At 43.5% G+C, this 18732-nt stretch overlaps 1 protein-coding gene across 1 annotated transcript; it reads right to left on the reverse strand.

Moving 5' to 3' along the window:
* Nucleotides 1–8235: 8235 nt before the first annotated feature.
* On the reverse strand, nt 8236–10859 carry LOC147883371 (uncharacterized). The gene is made up of 6 exons (XM_087399885.1): nt 10433–10859; nt 10150–10256; nt 9853–9961; nt 9606–9767; nt 9173–9346; nt 8236–8567 (listed from the first exon to the last, which is right to left on the reverse strand). The coding sequence occupies exons 1-6, from the start codon at nt 10709–10711 to the stop codon at nt 8535–8537; spliced, it is 864 nt and encodes a 287-aa protein (XP_087256011.1). The 5' UTR covers nt 10712–10859; the 3' UTR covers nt 8236–8534.
* Nucleotides 10860–18732: the final 7873 nt, after the last annotated feature.

Here is an 18732-nt window from a genome sequence, read left to right on the forward strand (position 1 = left end):
AGGCATTGGTAGATCCGACAGCAATTCATAATCTCATTTCCCGTGATTTATGGGAAGTGCTGAAGGTACCACTAAACCTCAATGTTGCTTCACTTTGGGTCATTAACGGCCAAATTTTAAATACATTGCATTAGTTGAAACTGATCATTGCTCCCCATGTGGTAGCTACTAGATTTTATGTTCTTCCCATATAGAAGCATCAGACGAACAAATTATACTTGGAAAGACATGGTGCTATGCCATCAATTGCCAAATCGACTGGAGAGTGTGCACTGCCACTCTCACGTTTGGTGATTGTACCTCATTGATGCCACTCTGTAAATAGGACACCACTTCCCCTACAGTGCAACCACCTTCAAGGGGGAAGGAAGTTCTGGAAAAGGATACATCTCGGCCTCCCATTCATAGTCCCATGAAAGACTTCCACTCCTACTCCGCCGCTCAAGGCCAGTACCCTATTCACAATAAGGGTGACCCTTTGATGCCAATAGTTCTTCCACCTCTCCTTCCCAAGCCCATTTCCATGGTAGTACTTCGATATCAAGGGAACAATGGGTGCATAAGGATGTCCTCCATGCGCAACGCTGCTACCAAGGAGGGCAACAGTCCTAGATGGGGTTTCTGACCCCTCCTCATCTCATTCCCAAACAGACAACTCCCTTGAAGAGAAAGGTCAAATGACATCAATGCCACACTAGCAAGGTCCCGAAACTTTCGGACACACAAAATTACTAAGCTCATGATTCTGGAGACCCAACAATAGTGGCCTCTACCCCACCTTCCCGGTCATCCAAAAAGCACATGCTAGCATCAGCATTGGGAGAGTATAAAATTGTCAAGACAATAGCTCACTCCCTGCAAAGCTCGACTCTAGCAATTAAATAGATGTGCCATTCACTCTAAGTATGTTTATGAGGGTCGGGATTATACCCTCTATTACCACAAAGCCTCAGTGTGGTAATGACAGGCTTAAAGCCAATAGCGGACCGACTGCCTTGCCACCTCAATATGAAGTTGCTCAGAGAGTTCATTAGCACATACAACACAAGTACACATGCATGCATACTCCGAGATGCAACAGGAATCCCCCACTTCCACCACCTTAATGTGGGTAAAGTGTGAGTAGCCTTTGGCTTACCAATGGTCTGAGACAAGTATACACACAAAAAGGATCTGAACGAGCCCCTCGATAAGGTCTGCACTTATGACAACAAGAAGAAAATTAAGGCTAAAATCATCTTCTTTGAGTTCATAGCACCGGAGTTAGATAAATCCATAAGGTTGCTCTAGCTGTTGACGCAAGTAAAGCATATGGACCACCACCAGGCTATCGTTCCAAATATACTCGCTAGGCTAGCCGAATAGCAAATCACAAACTGGTCAGATTATTTCACACAGATGAGGGAGGACCTGAAAACACATGGAGATGTCTTGGGAATCCCAATGCTCTACATGTCTGTCATCTACCATATGTTGGAACAACAACTGCTAATCGGGATTCGTGCTAGCCAACAAAGAGGCCACAAAGGAAATTTAGGTGGTAGACGAGCCAGTAGTGTCCGATCCCAAGAGGCTCAAGTCTAGTACGAGTGCGACTCCATCAAGACACCCTGATCAACAGCCACTCGAAGGCCACTTGAGGGAGCAGTATGAAGACCACCAATTTGGAGCTTGAACTGACAATGACATCTCGAGGCTTTCAACCGACAATCAAAAGGGAAGGACATTCAGGACCCCATTGATGTGAAAATATTCCAAGGGGAGATATAGTAGACATTGGCCTTAGCCTGAGGGGGAATCCGTTCGTCCCACCTCATCCACCCCCCATGCTACCACCACCGCTCCCATACATGCTCAAGAGCCATCTTCCTTCATCACTAGTAGCGCTTTCTCTCCCTAGGCAAGGGTAATAGAAGCCCTACAATTTTTTAATGCACCAAAGTACCACGTGCCTCTGGCGGTGGTTAAAGCATGATCTCCGCCAAGCAGTTGTCAAGGGCGGACGATATGGAGCTCCAACTCCTTGACATCATGGTCCACCTCCCTCAGGTACTATGTACCTTTTGCAATGATGTCAGGATCTCTCATCCTCACTACTACAAGATCAAGTCAAGGTGTGTGAAATCTATACACTTATGAGATCACCGCGTAGGCCATCGGGCAAACTAAAGAGCTAGAGGTCACCACAACAAAGCTTAAGGATGCTCTCTCCGCAAGCAAGTCCTTGGTTCAAACCATGATGGATAGTTGGACAAAGTAGAATCCGGCCTCAGAATAGCGCATCAACAATTTGAGCAGGCCAAGGAGAAGTACACAAGGCACCAAGAGGAATGTGGACACCAAATCCAAATGCTCCAAGACCTCCTCACACAGGAGCCCTCACTATCGCCTTGCAAAATGAAAATGAGCAGGTTTGTGCCTCTAGTCGACCAGAGGAGTCATTGGAAGATAGGGAGCAACAAGAATCCATGTACAGGGAGATGGTCTCTGTATACACACTCTCCCCATGCACAATCCTCCAAACCCTCCAGATGCATTTCGATGCACTTTGTGCACAATAATTCAACATATATAGGGAGCTTGCCACATACACACTCTCCCCATGCACAATCCTCCAAACCCTCTAGATGCACTTCGACGCACTTTGTGCACAGAATCTCATCTTTCACATCGATCTCACCACCCCTCTCCCACCCGACACACTCCCTACCATCCTTCATCAAAATCCCGACCATTGCCGCCTCATCATAGCTATGTCATACTTTTGTTTAGATCTCCAACCTGCCAGCTTATCTCCAACCAACCCCTTTGACCTTCAAACTCTTCTTGCTCATCCAATTCTTCTAAACTTCTAGGCGTGGTACAGAGTAATCATTGAGTCCACTAATTTTCCATAGGATGACGACATGATGCAGCTAGCCAAGCCCAAAGAACTTTACCCATAGGTTTGTACTCCAAAAAGTATGCAAGCTGACATCAACTAGGGATGCAGACCTATGGCTATGCTTCAATAGTCCAAGCTCAAATGCATTTAGCTGCATATCACTCCAGGACCTACCACCCCCTCGACATCATTATTTTGTTCAATAGTGTGCTACAAGCTCTCCAAGACTCACAAGGGTCACTGGTTCCCGATTTTGACACCATCCATGTAGCATACCCCAAGGTTGTCACCAAGAAGGATGGGCAAAAAGCCATATGAGTCTTCAACACCATCGCCCCACCCATGGATATTCCTAACCCAATCCCTCAAACTCCACAAATCTTGCACACCCTCCTCAGCCACCCATCAATCTCGTCCCGCCTACCCTTCCCCACAGAAACCAACCCGAGTACTCCTTCCAAGTCTCTAGCACTGCACATCACGAGACCTCCTAGTCCATGTCATCCAATGCTCTTGTTGACCTCCTAGATGAAGCCCTCAATATCTTGTTGTGGCCAGCCATTCTATTTGACATGCTGATAGACTTTTCAATGGTAGGGCATGCAGAGGAGGAACCCATGCCAAATATTGATGTTGATTCCTCCAGCTCCTCCCACATCCCCGCCAGAAGACGTACATTGGTGGCCTGACCTTAGTCCTTTCAAGAGATTTCAAACTAGGCACTAATGCATCATTGGAAGGCACAACTTAAAGGCTTTTGCCAACAAATGAAATTATGGAAGTTCGCCCCCTCACCACTTTCATCACCCAATCATTCAATGATTGGAGATGAGCCAATCCCAAACACACATGTGGTGGCTATACCCTATCCCCTAATGCATCAATCTCCCTCAACAACATAGACGTAGGACTTCAACCCCACTGGCGCATCCCATTTTTGAAGAAGGAACAATTTTGGCCCTATTTTTGCAGCGCACCCTTTGAGCAACGAATCCATCCCCTCTATATGCCCATGAAAACGATGCCAGTTCAGAGAGCTGCAAAAGAAGGATCCATATATTATATACTTCTTCCCCATGGATATGACTCAAGAAGGATTTTGATTTTGCCTTTATTTCAGGGATACATATGCAAGAAAATAATACAACGTCTGTGCTCAATAGATAATAGGATCTCGTACGCAAGACAGAAAACAAGATAGTATGGAGAATCAAAAATTTGATTGCTGTAAAACTGATACAATAGATGGCGCTGCCTCCCAACCGTGCGCTCATGTGAAAGAAGCTTCGATGGCATGCTGGAAACAGTAGAAGACGGAGGCTGGATGCTAAGGAATCAGGGTTGTTGTAGCTAGTGATGAAATGGGCTTCACAGGCTTGCTCTTATATAGCCACCAGTCGTAGTCAGTTAGGCTCAATTGGGTGACCGACCTACTCCACCCAAAACGGTCGACTCGATCCCGAAATAGGCCACCGACCACACGATAGAACCGGTGCGCAAAACAGAGCAACTAACCTACGGTTGTCGTTCGGCCCAGAGCCATCCGGGATCATCTGAGGCTCCAAACAGGCCCCGCAACTCGAGAGTGGGCTGCCCCGAGAAATGCTCCGTCTACCCTCAATGCAGTCAGTCAAGGGATGCCTTCCCGCACTTGCATGTAGCCTAGTTGGCGGTGTGCCAACTCTATCTGAAGCCGTCCAGCCATTAGGCCACACATGGCCCCCATCTGGTGTCCAAACCAGGACCTACCGGATAACCGAGCTACTCAAATGCCTTCTCCTCATATGGGGGGGTTACAAGTAGAGTTAGCTGGTTCCCGCGTAGTTACATGAGAGTGGAGCATTGATATCTAACAACATATGACTTGGTACCCGACCCCATGGTGGTAGCCATAATGTGCTTCAAACACCTTATGCTCTTGCTGCTCTAAGATGTTTCCACCCATAGTCGTCTAATCGATGGATAAACTTCACAATATCAACAACCAGATTGTCTTCGACCCCGAAAATGGCGCCTCCCAGCTCCAGGACCTGCGCTTGTACCTTTGCCTCCAAAATCTACATGGCCATCACATTAGGACGTTCAAGGACATGCATGCCACCCACTTCTTGAAGTACTAGTCTTATTTCACAAGCATAACCCCATAGAAACTGGACCACTACACCATACTCCTCTCCACTCACTTACACCAGCGGAGCTGATTCGAGGAGGACTCAACAACAGGAAGGGATGCATGTTAATAGCCATTGAGCATGTGGACAGCAGATTTGAAAAAAAGTTTAAGTCATAAGAGGAGTAAGGAGAAAATGAGTGCATGGGTTGGGAAGGGATTAGAGGAGGTATGGGATGATTAGTGGGCTTGGTGTGTGGGGTGCTTAAAAAGAGAGTGTAAAGAGGAGATTCATGGGGGTAATTCGTAGTTGGGGAATTATACATGTGTGTGTGTGTGTGGCCCACCCCCAACCAAGAGGGTGGGGAGTAAGCCCACCATGTGAAACTTACTTCCCACCTAGTGATACTGAGTGAATAAAAGTGGATTTGTATGATAAGTGTCAAAATGAAAAAATGATGACAATAGTAAATGAGTAAACCACTTATGGAAAATAGATATAAAAGTTGATAAAAAATAAGGTGGATTATCCATGCTCAAGAATTATCCAATGGATGTGAATTAATTGTAAGGCACTAGCCCGCCAACCAAAGGCTAGTTGGGAAATCAAAGTGTGTATTTAGATTAAAAAGTCCCACCAATAATTGAGCCATACAATTAATTCCATCAATTGGATAAATAGGTTGAGAAATAGCTTGCCTCAATCTTGCCATTAAAAAGAAGCTTGACGTATTCGACCATTTTTTGATCGACTCTAAGAAGCCAAGGAGCCTTTGATAGTGTTTGTGTTTTTGATGCATTAGTGAGTGCATTTTACAAATGAGCCCACAAGTGTTTGACGTCCTCCTCGAGTTGATGGTACCATGCTGCCACAAAGCCCCAGAATGACTATCTTCTAACGATCTCACCAATAATGGTATTCTGCTAGATTGTAGAAATGGTCTAACTACAAGTAGACATCTTCAACATACTGGAAAAAATTTTAGGGCTGATGCGAGAGTCATGTGTCCCAAGTTTGATACTTGCCTAGATGTCAAGTGTGCCATCAAATTTGCTACATGCATGTTTGATTGCACCAATTTCATAGCAGCAAGGACATCCAAAGTAATTTTCTTTCGTGAAGTAGAAGCAAACTTTAGAGTCTCATACTCCATCATGCCCAGCATCTCCACCAGAAAAGATGTAGCAACTAGAACTGAGATAGACGACCAAGAGAAAGAGATGAATGACAGAGAATGACAGATGGGAAATGCTTCGACTAACTCGACCCAAACCTTCAACTTCCATTGTGTTTTAACAATGATCAATACAATGGCTAGTTCAAATTGAGATTGCAATCATATGAATATCTATAATTGACATGGATGATTACTAGTCATGATATTGGTTAGGGAGATGGTGACGTGGTAGTCGATGACCTGCTTTCTTCAAGTGGAATGCTCTAACCACCACACAAACGTCCAGTGCAAGGCACCAAATCCAAACATAAGGCACATCTACTCTACACAGAGAGCAAGAAGCATAAAATAAACTTCAAAGAAACCTTCTCCACCTTCTTTCAAATTGGAGATTTCAGGCTCGAGATTTTGGAGGAGGGATCTTGGATATTTTCTTTGAGGATTTGGAAAATTCTTCCCACAGGGAGGAAGAATTTTTCCTTCACAAGAATTACCTAAGATGCTTTGAGCTACCAATTCATGTTGAAGTTCATTTTTCAAGTGCTAGATCATGGAATTAGGAGGACAACAAATGGGGGGAACGTGTGTCATATGGAGGAGATTACAAAGATTCTTCTATAGATTCGTGTCTTACAATGCAATTACTTATCTGAAGAGGAGATTTAATAGGTGACAAATGACAACCAACATAAACCTTCCGCTTTCTTTGCCCTCCCTCTCACTCCCCCATCCCTCCCATTTTCCTCTCCCATTTCTCCCCCCCCCCCCCCCCCTCTCTCTCTCTCCCTCCCTCCCCTCCCCCTCCTACCCGCCCGCTCGCTCGTTCCCTCACTCGCTCCCTCCCTCCCCCTCCCCCTCCCTCACTCCCTCCCTCCCCCCCAACCCTCTCCCACCCTCTCTCCCCGACTCCCCCCCCCTCCCCCCCCCTTCTCTCTCTCTCTCTCTCTCTCAATGTACCTCATCATCATCAACATGTTCATTCATAATTTTAACAAAGTAGACAATAGATTCAAAGATAGTAGACGAGTTTCACAAATTAAAATAGACTTCCACAATTATGGGCCAATCAACTATGACAAAAAGATCATCTAGATAAGTTACCAATAGTCCCCTACATAATATTTTCATATACCCAAGTCTTATTTTCCCACTTATTTTCTTTCTCAAGTAATGTTTAATATAGTCCTATAGATTGTCACATGCTCATATGTGCTAATACATTGTGCCAACATTTCATCCTCCTTCAATTCATTGATGCAAAAAAGCATTCAAGTTTTGAAATAGATACATTGCTCTATCCTTCTATTTGAATTAAAAGAATGCATATCTAGTGTAAAGAGGGTAGGGAGAGACAGGCAATAATGGAACGAAGTAAGGTTTCATATACGAAGGCATACGCCTTGATGAACTATTCATATGCAAATCCCTAGAAGTTCTTTGATGATTGAGATCTACACCCTCCAATAATCTTAGCTATTAACTTAAGTTGATATGCAATCCACATTCTTTATAAAAAGTTACACAACTACTTAAAAGTCTACATGGTTGCACAATAAAAAATCTAAGGGGCTCTTCACTTATGCATGAATTTACAAGATGATGAACATGGTGGTTGGGATGCGGTGAGCACTTGTGGTGCATGGAATGGAGTTAAGGATCGAAAGAATATGAGTGAGAGAGAGAGAGAGAGAGGTCTTGGAAAGACCGAAGAGTCTATGAGACTAAAAGAAGCTCTTCGGTCTATGAGACTAAAAGAAGCTGATACAATGAGGTGAAAGGGTGGAGCCTCAAGTCGGGCAAAGGCAACATCACCCACAACAAATGCAACATAATCATATCATATCATATCGAATATATTAGAGAGTTGGGCCTCCGGCCAAGGTGGATGGCCAAGGTGGAAGCTCAAAAAGATTGAAAAGGGGGAAGAAGAGAGAGAAGGTCGACCAGCATTTATTTTTGTTTTAACGAACAGACTCTTGGAAACCATGATCACGACGAGATCTTATAAACTCTTATAAAATTTATTTGCCACAAGAAAGACGTCCAAAAAAGGATCACCATGGAACAATGCACAATAAACACATGCTTATTTATGCTCAGAGTGTTATACAATATTTACAAGCCAAGCTTGAAGCATTCCAAAAAGAACAGAAAAGGGAGCGTTGATGAAAAACCCATGGCAGGCCCCTCTATTAAGGTTTCTGCACATCTTCTCTGTGGGCTTTAACATGCTGGATTAAAAGGGAGCTGCAGCAGTATTTTACGTTATGGAAGCTCACTATTGTACAAAACTTTGGAAGTACAGAGTTGCAGATTCCTACACTGCAGATAATTTATAAAGTTTACAGTTTTGTTATTGCTGTCAGCCAACCCGAACTCCTATTTTCTCGGCGACCTGCAACATTGAGGAGGAGGTTAGAATTGAATCAATTGAGTAGCTCTTGAAAATGCATCACCGTTCAACTGAAGAAGAAGAAGTACATAAGGCTCTAGATTTGAGCAAGGACAGAAGTATTGTTGTATGAGAGGTTTTGGGATTGAGTCGATTAAGGAAGTCTGTAAAATTGAGAAGATGCAAGGACATAAGACTCTAGATTTGAGCAACGACACATGAACATCAGAATCTCGCCAAGTAAAAACCCGGGAAGTAGGATGATGGAGCTACAGCAGTAATGACAAATTCTAAGCTCAGTCTTGTACAATTGAGAAGGCTTATCTGCAAATCTTGGCAATCTGATGGGTCATGTTAGACTTTCAAGCTGTGAGATCAGGAGAAAAGGTGCAACTAATTGCAGTTTCTCTTCGGAAATCTGTAGTAGTCTTTGCTGCTCACTACATCGGGATTGCAAAGGGTGATGAAAGTAACGCAAATTCCGAGTAGAATTGAGGTAGAGACGCCATAGCCAACGCCAGGAACGAACAGAAATTCAGCGAAAGGAGAGGGGAGAGCAAAAATCGCCATGAAACTACGCTCAATCGGAGCAGCTTCGGATACCTTACCTGCAGGAAAGAGGTAACATCTTCCCCCCATAGCCACGCATCGCAACCTGCGTCCCTTGCTCCCCAGATATCATTCCGTCGATCGTCTCCGACGTGAACGGCATCCTCTGGCTTCACCTCCAGCAGCTCGCACGCAGCAGAAAAGATCGCCGGATTGGGCTTCTCCGCCCCGACCTATACACACACTCACAAATCCACCACAAACGAACAGGAAAACCAGTCCCCTGAGTTTGCCTCCGTCGCACTTCGAAGAGACTCTATCACGATAGGCGCAAAATCGCACAGTTCAGCTCGATTCCAAGGCGAATTCCAGCATAACACGAGTACAACTTTCATCGCGAACTTCCCCAGAATCCCACAGAAATTGAACTTGGCAACGCACGGTTGCTGCCTTTCTCTACCAAGGCTTCGACATTGCACTTTCGAAATTTACCTCCGCTGACACTGCCAAGGCGTCGAACCAGTCGTAGCAGCGCAGTGCACTCATCAACGGCCTCAGCCTGGTGTCGAAGTTGGACACGACCGCCAGCTTCACTCCAGCCCTTCGCAGCGCCTCGAACATCTTGCCCGCATTGGGGTCCGCAAGCTTCCACGCCTGCACTTGCGAAATGCTTCTCTGATCAGCTCACGGATAGTCGAATTCACCGCGCACAGCAATGTTGCGTCATCGCGAAACGCACCTCAGCCGTTGTGTAGTACTGGTACAACTCTTCCAAGTACGCCGGATCCTTGCAGCCCGTTGCGTGCTCCACAATGTACTGCCAGAAGGGCCGCGCATCGTCCTCGTATCTGCACACGAATCAAACCTGAATCCCTTTCGCATTCTTTACCAAATCCAGCTCAAGAACGTCGTACTCTCCGCTTCAAATCTTCCAAGAATTCAACCATGAAACCTTCAATCAATGCTTGCAATGCTCAAGAATCGTGGATGGGTTTAAATTCCTCTATTCTGACCTTCAAGAGAGCTATCCTCTCACCTTAGCCGAGAGCGAGACCATGGCTGAGCATAAGCCCAACGGTATCTGTTCAAGATTTCTTTCTCCGAGCCCTGCACCCCGTATTTCCTCCCGATGTCCTGATACACCTGCTAGTGCAAAGCGATTAATTCGAAAGCGAACATGAAAAGAGAATCGCGACAGTAAAAGGGCTGCCCCAAATCGACGGAAGCTTCGTCAAAAGCCACGAAATAGCTGGGGAGGGGTGCAAACAGTAACGTGGACTAAGCGGAGCAAACTACGCGATAAGTTTTCATGTCCGAACCTTTGCCGCAGGCTGCGAGGGCACTATCAGAGTGCCGGCTGCGTCCACAAGCAGAGCTTTGTAGGCAAGTCCACCGTAGAGGGAGCGACGATAAACTTCATAGTCGTTGAACAGACCAAACTGGAGCTCGATTTTCGGCTGAAGGGCAAGGGAAGAGTTGAATTTCCGCGGAACCCTGCGGGCCGATGATGCTGGGATTAATCCAAGCGGGAGGCAGGCGTTCCGGCAAGGAGATGCAGAGCGATGGAGAGCAAGTAGGGAGCGGAGGGAAGGCAACATAGCAGCAGAGGGCTAGCGATGAGGGGAGGCGCGACTACTGCAAAGCATACTGAGAGAAAAAAATTCGATGTAGGAGGAGGAGAGGAAGATGAAGCTTAAAAATTCCGGCGATGAAGAAGAAGAAGAACAGAACAGAGGAGGAACAGAAAAAGATCAGTTTTTTTCCAAGAAGACAAAAAAGCTTACACAGCTTCTTTGGAGGAGAAGAATTAAAAAAAAAAAAGAAACATAATTTTTGAGGTGGATATCACGCCCCTTCCTTTCCACGTGGCACTACCCTTGTGGCTCTCCATCCTCTATTCCCATCCCCCCCTCCCAACTTAGTAATTCCCTCCTCTCCTTATCCTCATCTCCCCCACCTTCGGGGTTCTTCTCCCTCCACCCTCATGCCCCTGTCATGCCTTGGACCACGCAGGGGCTTCCTCATCCACCGTGCACACAACAAGCGCACAAGATCGGACAACTGGTGCCAGTCGTATGTCCCCCATTCATTGCAAAATCGGAAATTCCCATTAATTAATTTTGGAGAAGAGAGGACGGTTGGAAAGGAAGAGGGCATGGCACAGAAGATCGAACAACTAGTGCCAATCTCGACATTTCGGTGAAACCTCCATCACATCATGTAATGAAAATGCAAAACCAGCACCATATCCGCTAGTGGTTAGAGCTCTCCTCTATGATACAACACAATTGAATACCTACCTACAACTAATACATAGAGTAAATAAGTAGAAGTTTTAAACCCCTAGAGACTTCGCCATCATGATCAGAGACCCAGATTGTGCAACATCTACGGGCTGTTGATTAAGATAGATGGCTTTGTCATGAGGGGGTCCCCAAGCCTTCCACAACATGTGGGACAAGGACATGGGTCCCCAAGTCATCATTCTATGGTGACCTCGAGACCCACCTCCCTCGATCTCACATGGGGACCCATGTCCCTTCCCTCAAAAGGTGAAGATTAAGTTGAAGATAAGAGAGGGAAATGCCAACATGAGAGTGGTCTTGTGAGGAACCTTGGAGATCTATCGCTAGGTTGGGAACCAAGTGGATCTCTTAAGACAACAATACGTGATTCCCACATCCTTCACGAAGATGGATGATGAACAGATAGGGAAGGGAGTTAGGGATCTAGGTCACAATCGATGCAACTAGGACATCAAAGGCCCACCAAGGCTCAGAGATTCCCCAAAACACTCTCTTAGTTATGTTTTTCACCCCTCCTTCCATCTTCATCCTCCTCTCACCCATAGGCTTCTTTCACATGCACCATCACACTCCAAGATCCTAGATTTTCAAGGGCCAAATAATTGGCTAACACTCTATCTCCTCTCTATACTCCAAATCGGCCCTAATGAGGCTTGTTGAAAGATGACACCACATCCTTGTGAGAGTCCACCTCTTTGATCACGACCATTGGATCAAATACATGGCAACATCTTCAATGCTCGAGCTACTATCTTTACCAAGTCCTCATAGGGTTCACACATGAGCACGAAAAATGCCATAGCAACTTCATTTTTTTGTGGTATATTTGTAGGATCTAAACAATAAAAAATCAAACGTCTACATAGCACTCTCTTCCTCCTCCATTGGCAAATGCCTTAAGGCACATGTACATTAAGCACGTGATGATTAGCTACAAAACTATATTGATTGGATGCTAATGTACTCTATGGCATGCCCACAAATTATCTCAGGATCTAATGGTGTGTCTCCATATCATCCACTGTAAAGCCACAGTATCAGGGACCATGTGTAAATGGGAGAAATCTAAAGCAATGTGTGAGCCACTTTGGGGGTGGACATCTACATCACGACAACACCATATGTCTATTTTGTCACCTCTTGGATGTGGTCACCTTCCAAAGTGAGGCTTGCCTATATCCATCTTGAGCATGCCACATTGTGGGGGTAAGGCCCACAAGGCGTCCAATGATTTTTCAGCCACTCATCTCCTTACTACATGCTCAACTTGCTTTTAATCCTTAGGTGAGAGTATAATGTGAGAAACGGTGGGAGTCGAGAATGCTGCCATGTGACCTCCTCCGAAACGAGGTTACCTTATCATCAACTATGCACTCTTAGGGTGTGAATTGTGAGCTACAAAGAAGGAAGGGGAAACAAGGGGGAAGCAGGTAGAAGAGGAGGGAAGGATAGAAATATAGTCTAGAGAGGAGAGGAACTAGGCTACCAACATAGGAAGTATATGAAAGGAGGGGATAAAGGAAGTTCCCTAGCTCGGCTCAAAGGAAAACCCACGAATGGAGAACATCCCAAATGCTAGCCCACATAGGTTGTCCTAAAATAGCCAGTAGGCCAAGAAGGGTGGAAGGGTTTGACGAGGAAGCCTTCGTGAAGAGAAGGTGAAGAGCCAAGTAGCTGGGACAAGAAAGGCAAGGAATAAATGGGGGAAAGGGAGGGAAGAAAGAAAAGGTGGAGAAGCATTTGGCAAAAGCTAGGTGGAAGAGGTCAAGAGCTGATGTGGCAAGAAAGGAGGGGAATCAAGGGGGGAAAGGGAGGAAAGAAAGAAAAGGTGGAGGAAACATTTGGAAAAGCTAGGTGGAAGAGAAAGGGGTGGCTAGGTGGAAGAGAAAGGGGCTAAGGTAACCTGCCAACAAGACAGGGGACAGAAAAGTATCAACCAAAGGGATGATAAGTAAAAAATGGGAGAGAAAAGCTAAGAAATGAGGGAGAGGGATAGCAAGCAATTGAGCTAAAGCTCACAAGTTTGAGCAATGAGGTGGAGGGGCAAAGAGCAAAAGGAGGGGCAAAGTGGCATGGATGGACAAAGAGAGAAGGGGCCAATGAAGGTGGAAGGAGGAAGCTCTTTGATGGACCCTTTGTATCCTGCTTAATAATCAACAAAAAGCAATTTTTATAGCTTAGCACTAAGTGCTTAAACCGATGACTTGCATTGTTTTCCATACACAATACTATCAATAGATACTTGAACACCCCTTTTGCAAAAATTATTTCAAATTTTTGTTGGTCCTTGGTAGAGTGTGCTTGACTATATTGATTGGATGCTAATATACTCTTGTGGCAAGGCTACAAATTATCTCAAGATCTAATGGTGTGACTCCATGTCATCCACCGTAAAGTCATGGTACTTGGGACCAAGTGCAAATGGGAGAACTCTAAAGAAGTGTCTAAGCCATCTTGGGGGTGGAAATCTACACCAAGAAGATATCAAATGTGTATTTTGTCACCTCTTGGTTGTGGTCACCTTCCAAATTGAGGATTGCCTATAGCATGCCACCTAGTGCATGTGAAGCCCACAAAGTGCCCAATGATTGTTCAGCCACTCAGGCCCTTACTGCATGCTCAACTTGTTTTTAATCCTTATCTAAGAGCATAATGTGAAAAGGGGCGGGAGTCGAGAATGCTATGATGTGACCTCGTGTGTCCAAATCCAAAAAAAGGTTCCTTATCATCAACTATGTGCTCCTAGGGTGCACATTAATAGCTCAAAAGAAGGAAGGGGAAAGAGGCAGGAGGTAGAAGAGGAGGGAGGGATAGAAATAGAATATAGAGAGGCAAGGAGATGGGATACCAAAGAGTAAGGATATGAAAGGAAGACCAAAAGAAGGTCCCAAAGGAAAACCCATGAAGGGAGAATAGGTTGTCCTAAAATGGCCATTAGGCCAAGAAGGGTGGCAGGGGTTGAGATGGAAGGCTTTGTGAAGAGGAGGTCATGACCCAATCAGGTGGGGCAAGAAAGGGTAGGAATTAAGAGGGGAAAGGGAGGAAAGAAAAGGTGGAGAAACATTTGGGTGCAAGAGAAAGGTGTGGTGAAGTGGAGGTGAAGAACCAAGTAGATAGGGCGAGAAAGGAGGGGAATCAAGGGTAGAAAGGGAGGAAAGAAAGAAAAGGTGGTGAAACAATTGGAAAAACCTATGCAAAAGAGAGAGTGGTGGTGAAAGGGAAAGGGAGAAAGAATAAGGAGCCCCAATGGTTGGGGCAAGCCTCAAGGGGAGCAAAAGCCCAAAACAAGCTAGCGCTAGGTGGAACCGAGGGAAACAGGTAAGAGAAATTGAACTAAAGCTCACAAATTTGAGCGATGAGCAAGAGGGAGTATGAAGAAAGGAGTGGAATGAGCGGTAAAGGGGCATGGATGGATGAAGAAAGAAGGGGAAAATAAGGGTGAAATGAGGGTCCATATCTTTGATGGACCCTTTGTGTAGATCCCACCTAATAATCAACATAAAGCTACTTTTCATGACTCGGCACTAAAAACTGGTGACTTACATTGTTGTTTAAAAACTATACTATCAATAGATACTTCAACTCCCCTTCTACAAAAAATACTTCAAATTTTTGTTGGTGCTCACTAGACTGTGAAGATGGTGACTACGTTGTAGATTTTCAAAGATTCCCTAAAAAAGTTTGGGATTTTCCAAAAAGATGCAAGATTTCTATTTTGTAGCTACAAAACTATATGAAAACGTCAGATTTTGATAATCTCTCTCTTATTGAACCAAGAATTCAAACAAAATAGCAAATAAAATAAGCTTATTCTCCTTGATAAAGGAACATTTTATAATGTACTTTATTGAATTATTGAAGTCAATGATATTCAAGTGCATTCATATCTTATAGCATCGTTAGATGCATATATAAGTTATACTAATCTTAACAAATTATTTGGATGCATATATAGGTTGTTATAGTCTTGCAATGATTTAATCAAGAGAAGAAAAATAACAACAAAGATTGCACAAAGAATGGTTACCTTTATTCAAAATAATTTTGATATTCTGATGTACTACTATAGTTCAAAATGCAAATATAATGCATATCACCATGAACTAGATGCACAAAATACATTAGAATATTCAAAAGATATCGGAATCAAACAAGTTGTAAGGTGTGAAGGTGGATGTTGTTAAAAAGAATTGAATTTAATGAGCCGTTGTTAGATTCTTATGATGTGGAGGTGGATGGTGTAAGCTTTTAAATGCATTTCACTTTTAAAAACACAAATTTAAAGTATTAGAGGAAGGTTTAAGATAGAACTCGAAACCCACATTATCAAATTATGAGGTGTGATGTAGGTGGAAACTTTCTGTTGGAGGTGAAATAGGATACTAAGGATAGAGATTTTGGTCACACTAAGGTAACATTGGGAATGTGAAGGAGGATGGACCTTCTTGTTTCCTAACTCTCAAGAATACTGTTTGGTCTTCCATCTTGGAGTGTTCTATATTACACATATCTTAGGAGGGAGGAAACATAACAAGAAACAAATATAGCTTTGCATTTTGGATCTCTATCTTCGGTAGCCTCCTCTTGCTAAGTGAATGTCTCTTTTCTTGATCTCTTCATCATTTAGGGTGTTGGCTACCCTCTAACACCAGTGATCCTACGAGTTTGACTCCATGATACTTTAGAGAAACACGAGATTTTGAGAGTGACTCTTTTGATCCAAATGTGGATATTCTTTCTACATACATATTAGCCTTGATGGTATTCACATGCACGCTTTCTAGTCTAGCTATAGAGTGTAACATATGATTGTCTACCCATTGTATGTGCTCATGCTCTAATCTAGGCCTTGGCATTTTGCAAGCTTGTAGCCTTTTAAATGTAGGGCTAATGGGTAGCCACATATAGACCCTAAACTCAAATAACCCACACACACTTTAGTTCAACAAGTATTGGTATCTAAAATTGTTTATCGTGTTTTGCCACAAGTTGCATGTTAGAACTAGGGATCAATTGGCACCATATAAAAATGTGCAACATAAATTTGCACCCCAAAAAGCACATGTCCAAAGAAATTTGCAAAGATACTTATTATATGAGCAAAGAGGCTTCTTACAAATCCACGAACTATTGCAACTAAAAGAGGTGATGCCAAGTTAACAAATGATGTAACTTTCATCACCCCAAAAACACTATCTAAACTTATTTGCAAGGAGACTTCTTTAAGAAGCAAAAAAACAAAGAACTACTTGTATTGAAAACTATGATGCCAAGATGAATCCCATCATCAGGGCATAGCCACATGACTTACATTCCTCCCCACTATAAACTTTTTTCCCAAAGATACAGCTAAACATTATCCTTCCTCTCTCTTATTGTGATTGGCTTCCCACATTTTTTTGTTCCATTGCATGTGCCCATGAATATGACTTAACTACCTCTAGGAATTTGCATAATTGCCCAAAATTTTTGTGAATCTATGTTTCCATGATTGATTGCACCAACCCAAGTCAATATAAGCCTTTGATGATGGCCATATTTGATTCTGGTATCCGATCCACATTAAGATACTAAATGTCAGTTTGTGTGACATGCTTGGTGATTTCTTAAGCCCTTTTTTTTCCCTCCCCATAGTGATATCGCCATAATGCTTTGAGAGTATTGTACTTTTCCTTGTGTCCTCTTCATTGCATTCCTCCATGACTCAAAAAGTTTGGTATACCGATTTCTTTGTTCAAAAACTATGCACTGCTTGATCTATTTTGTCAAACTATCTTTGAAATGAAACAAACTACTTCTTCCCCTACTCCTAGTGGTGAAGATTGGCCTTTTCCCATACACATATACCAAACTTCTTGAGGAAGAGAAACTCCTTATTTGAGTGTAGCTGCCCCATACTTGAGTGGAATGTCTTTTCTTATATGTCTAGTCTCCCTAGTTTCAGGCCATTGGATTGATCCCTTTTCTCATAAACCTTGCATCTGTCTCTACAAGTTGGCTTCTACATTGGTTCATATTGTTGCTCAAAGTTCAAAAGTTCCTCATTGACAACTGTAAATGAACTTTTTGTTCTCATCACCTTCAATCAGAAGTAAAGAATGTGATTATTTATTTCTCAACAAACCCTCACTTAGAACAATGGGCCCATAGCTTCCATGCTACACCAAAATGTAGAGTTGGAATTGTTAAGAGGGGCTACATCTACAATAAATTGTGATTATGTAGAGGGATATCATGATAGAGGTGCATAAATAGCCAAGATGTGTAGAAGTATAGCTATTGAAGTCATCACACCACCACTAAAAACTTTGACCAAGATGAAGTCTTTGTTCTCAAAACTAGAGATGAACAATCTTATTGGAGGAATTTTGTCCATAGTTGGCACTCTTACCTTGGGGTGGCCTGGCTACCATATGTTTACTATTTCTCAAAGGATAAACTTTTAAGCACTAATGCATGCCATAAATGGCCTTCATGAATTTAGAATTCAAATTCAAAGCTATCTTAGTCACATCATCCAGTAGTATAGGGAGCTAATTTTTGTTTTTAGACTATTTGAAAAAATTGTGGAACATATAAAACCATAAGAGCCAATGATTAGGTTAGGTGAGGGCTAGTACTAAGGCACTGTTTATCCAAAAAGTGGCGAAGAGAGAGCTCGACACATCATCTTTTTCTTGCTGACATTTTAAAGGCACCTGCCTCCCTACCCTTTGCCATATAATAGATTTTCTTCTCACTCTGATCCCAAGTGTCTTAGATTTAAATTTCTTTTGCATAGCTCATTGATGAGATATGCAAATGGACTCTAAATCTCATAAGAAGATCAACCTCAACATTTATGCAAATGCTCCATCACGACCACTTTCCACCCTTAAAGTTTTTGTTTCTTCTTTTTAACCACCCTTAATGTTGGCTACCAAGATCACATATGTGACCAAGTAGCTTTAGCAAGCATGGCAAGCACCGATTCTTGAGTAGCCTATGGATGAAAGGAAGCATGATAAACTCAGCATATCCTCCAACATGGTAGCAACGTCACTGGCTCCTCGATCACCTATACACTAACTCATTATGCACTTTCACACAACAATGAGCCTCTCACTTATTGGATGTGACACCTTAACTCAATCTCTCTCCTCCCCTCGTTTCCTACTCCTATGTACTCTCTCTCTACCTATCTATCTCTTTCCTTCCTATTTCTCCTCTATATCTCTCTCTCGTACTTCTTTCCCCCTTCCTCTCTCCCTTCCTGATGTTCTACCCCCTTCACCAAATCCGCCCCTAGCCCTCTACTACATTGGGACCAGAGC

Source organism: Dipteris shenzhenensis, chromosome 28 (genome assembly GCF_047967505.1).
Source record: "Dipteris shenzhenensis isolate YYH24624 ecotype China chromosome 28, Dip_SZ_1.0, whole genome shotgun sequence".
In the NCBI taxonomy this organism is placed as follows: domain Eukaryota; kingdom Viridiplantae; phylum Streptophyta; class Polypodiopsida; order Gleicheniales; family Dipteridaceae; genus Dipteris; species Dipteris shenzhenensis.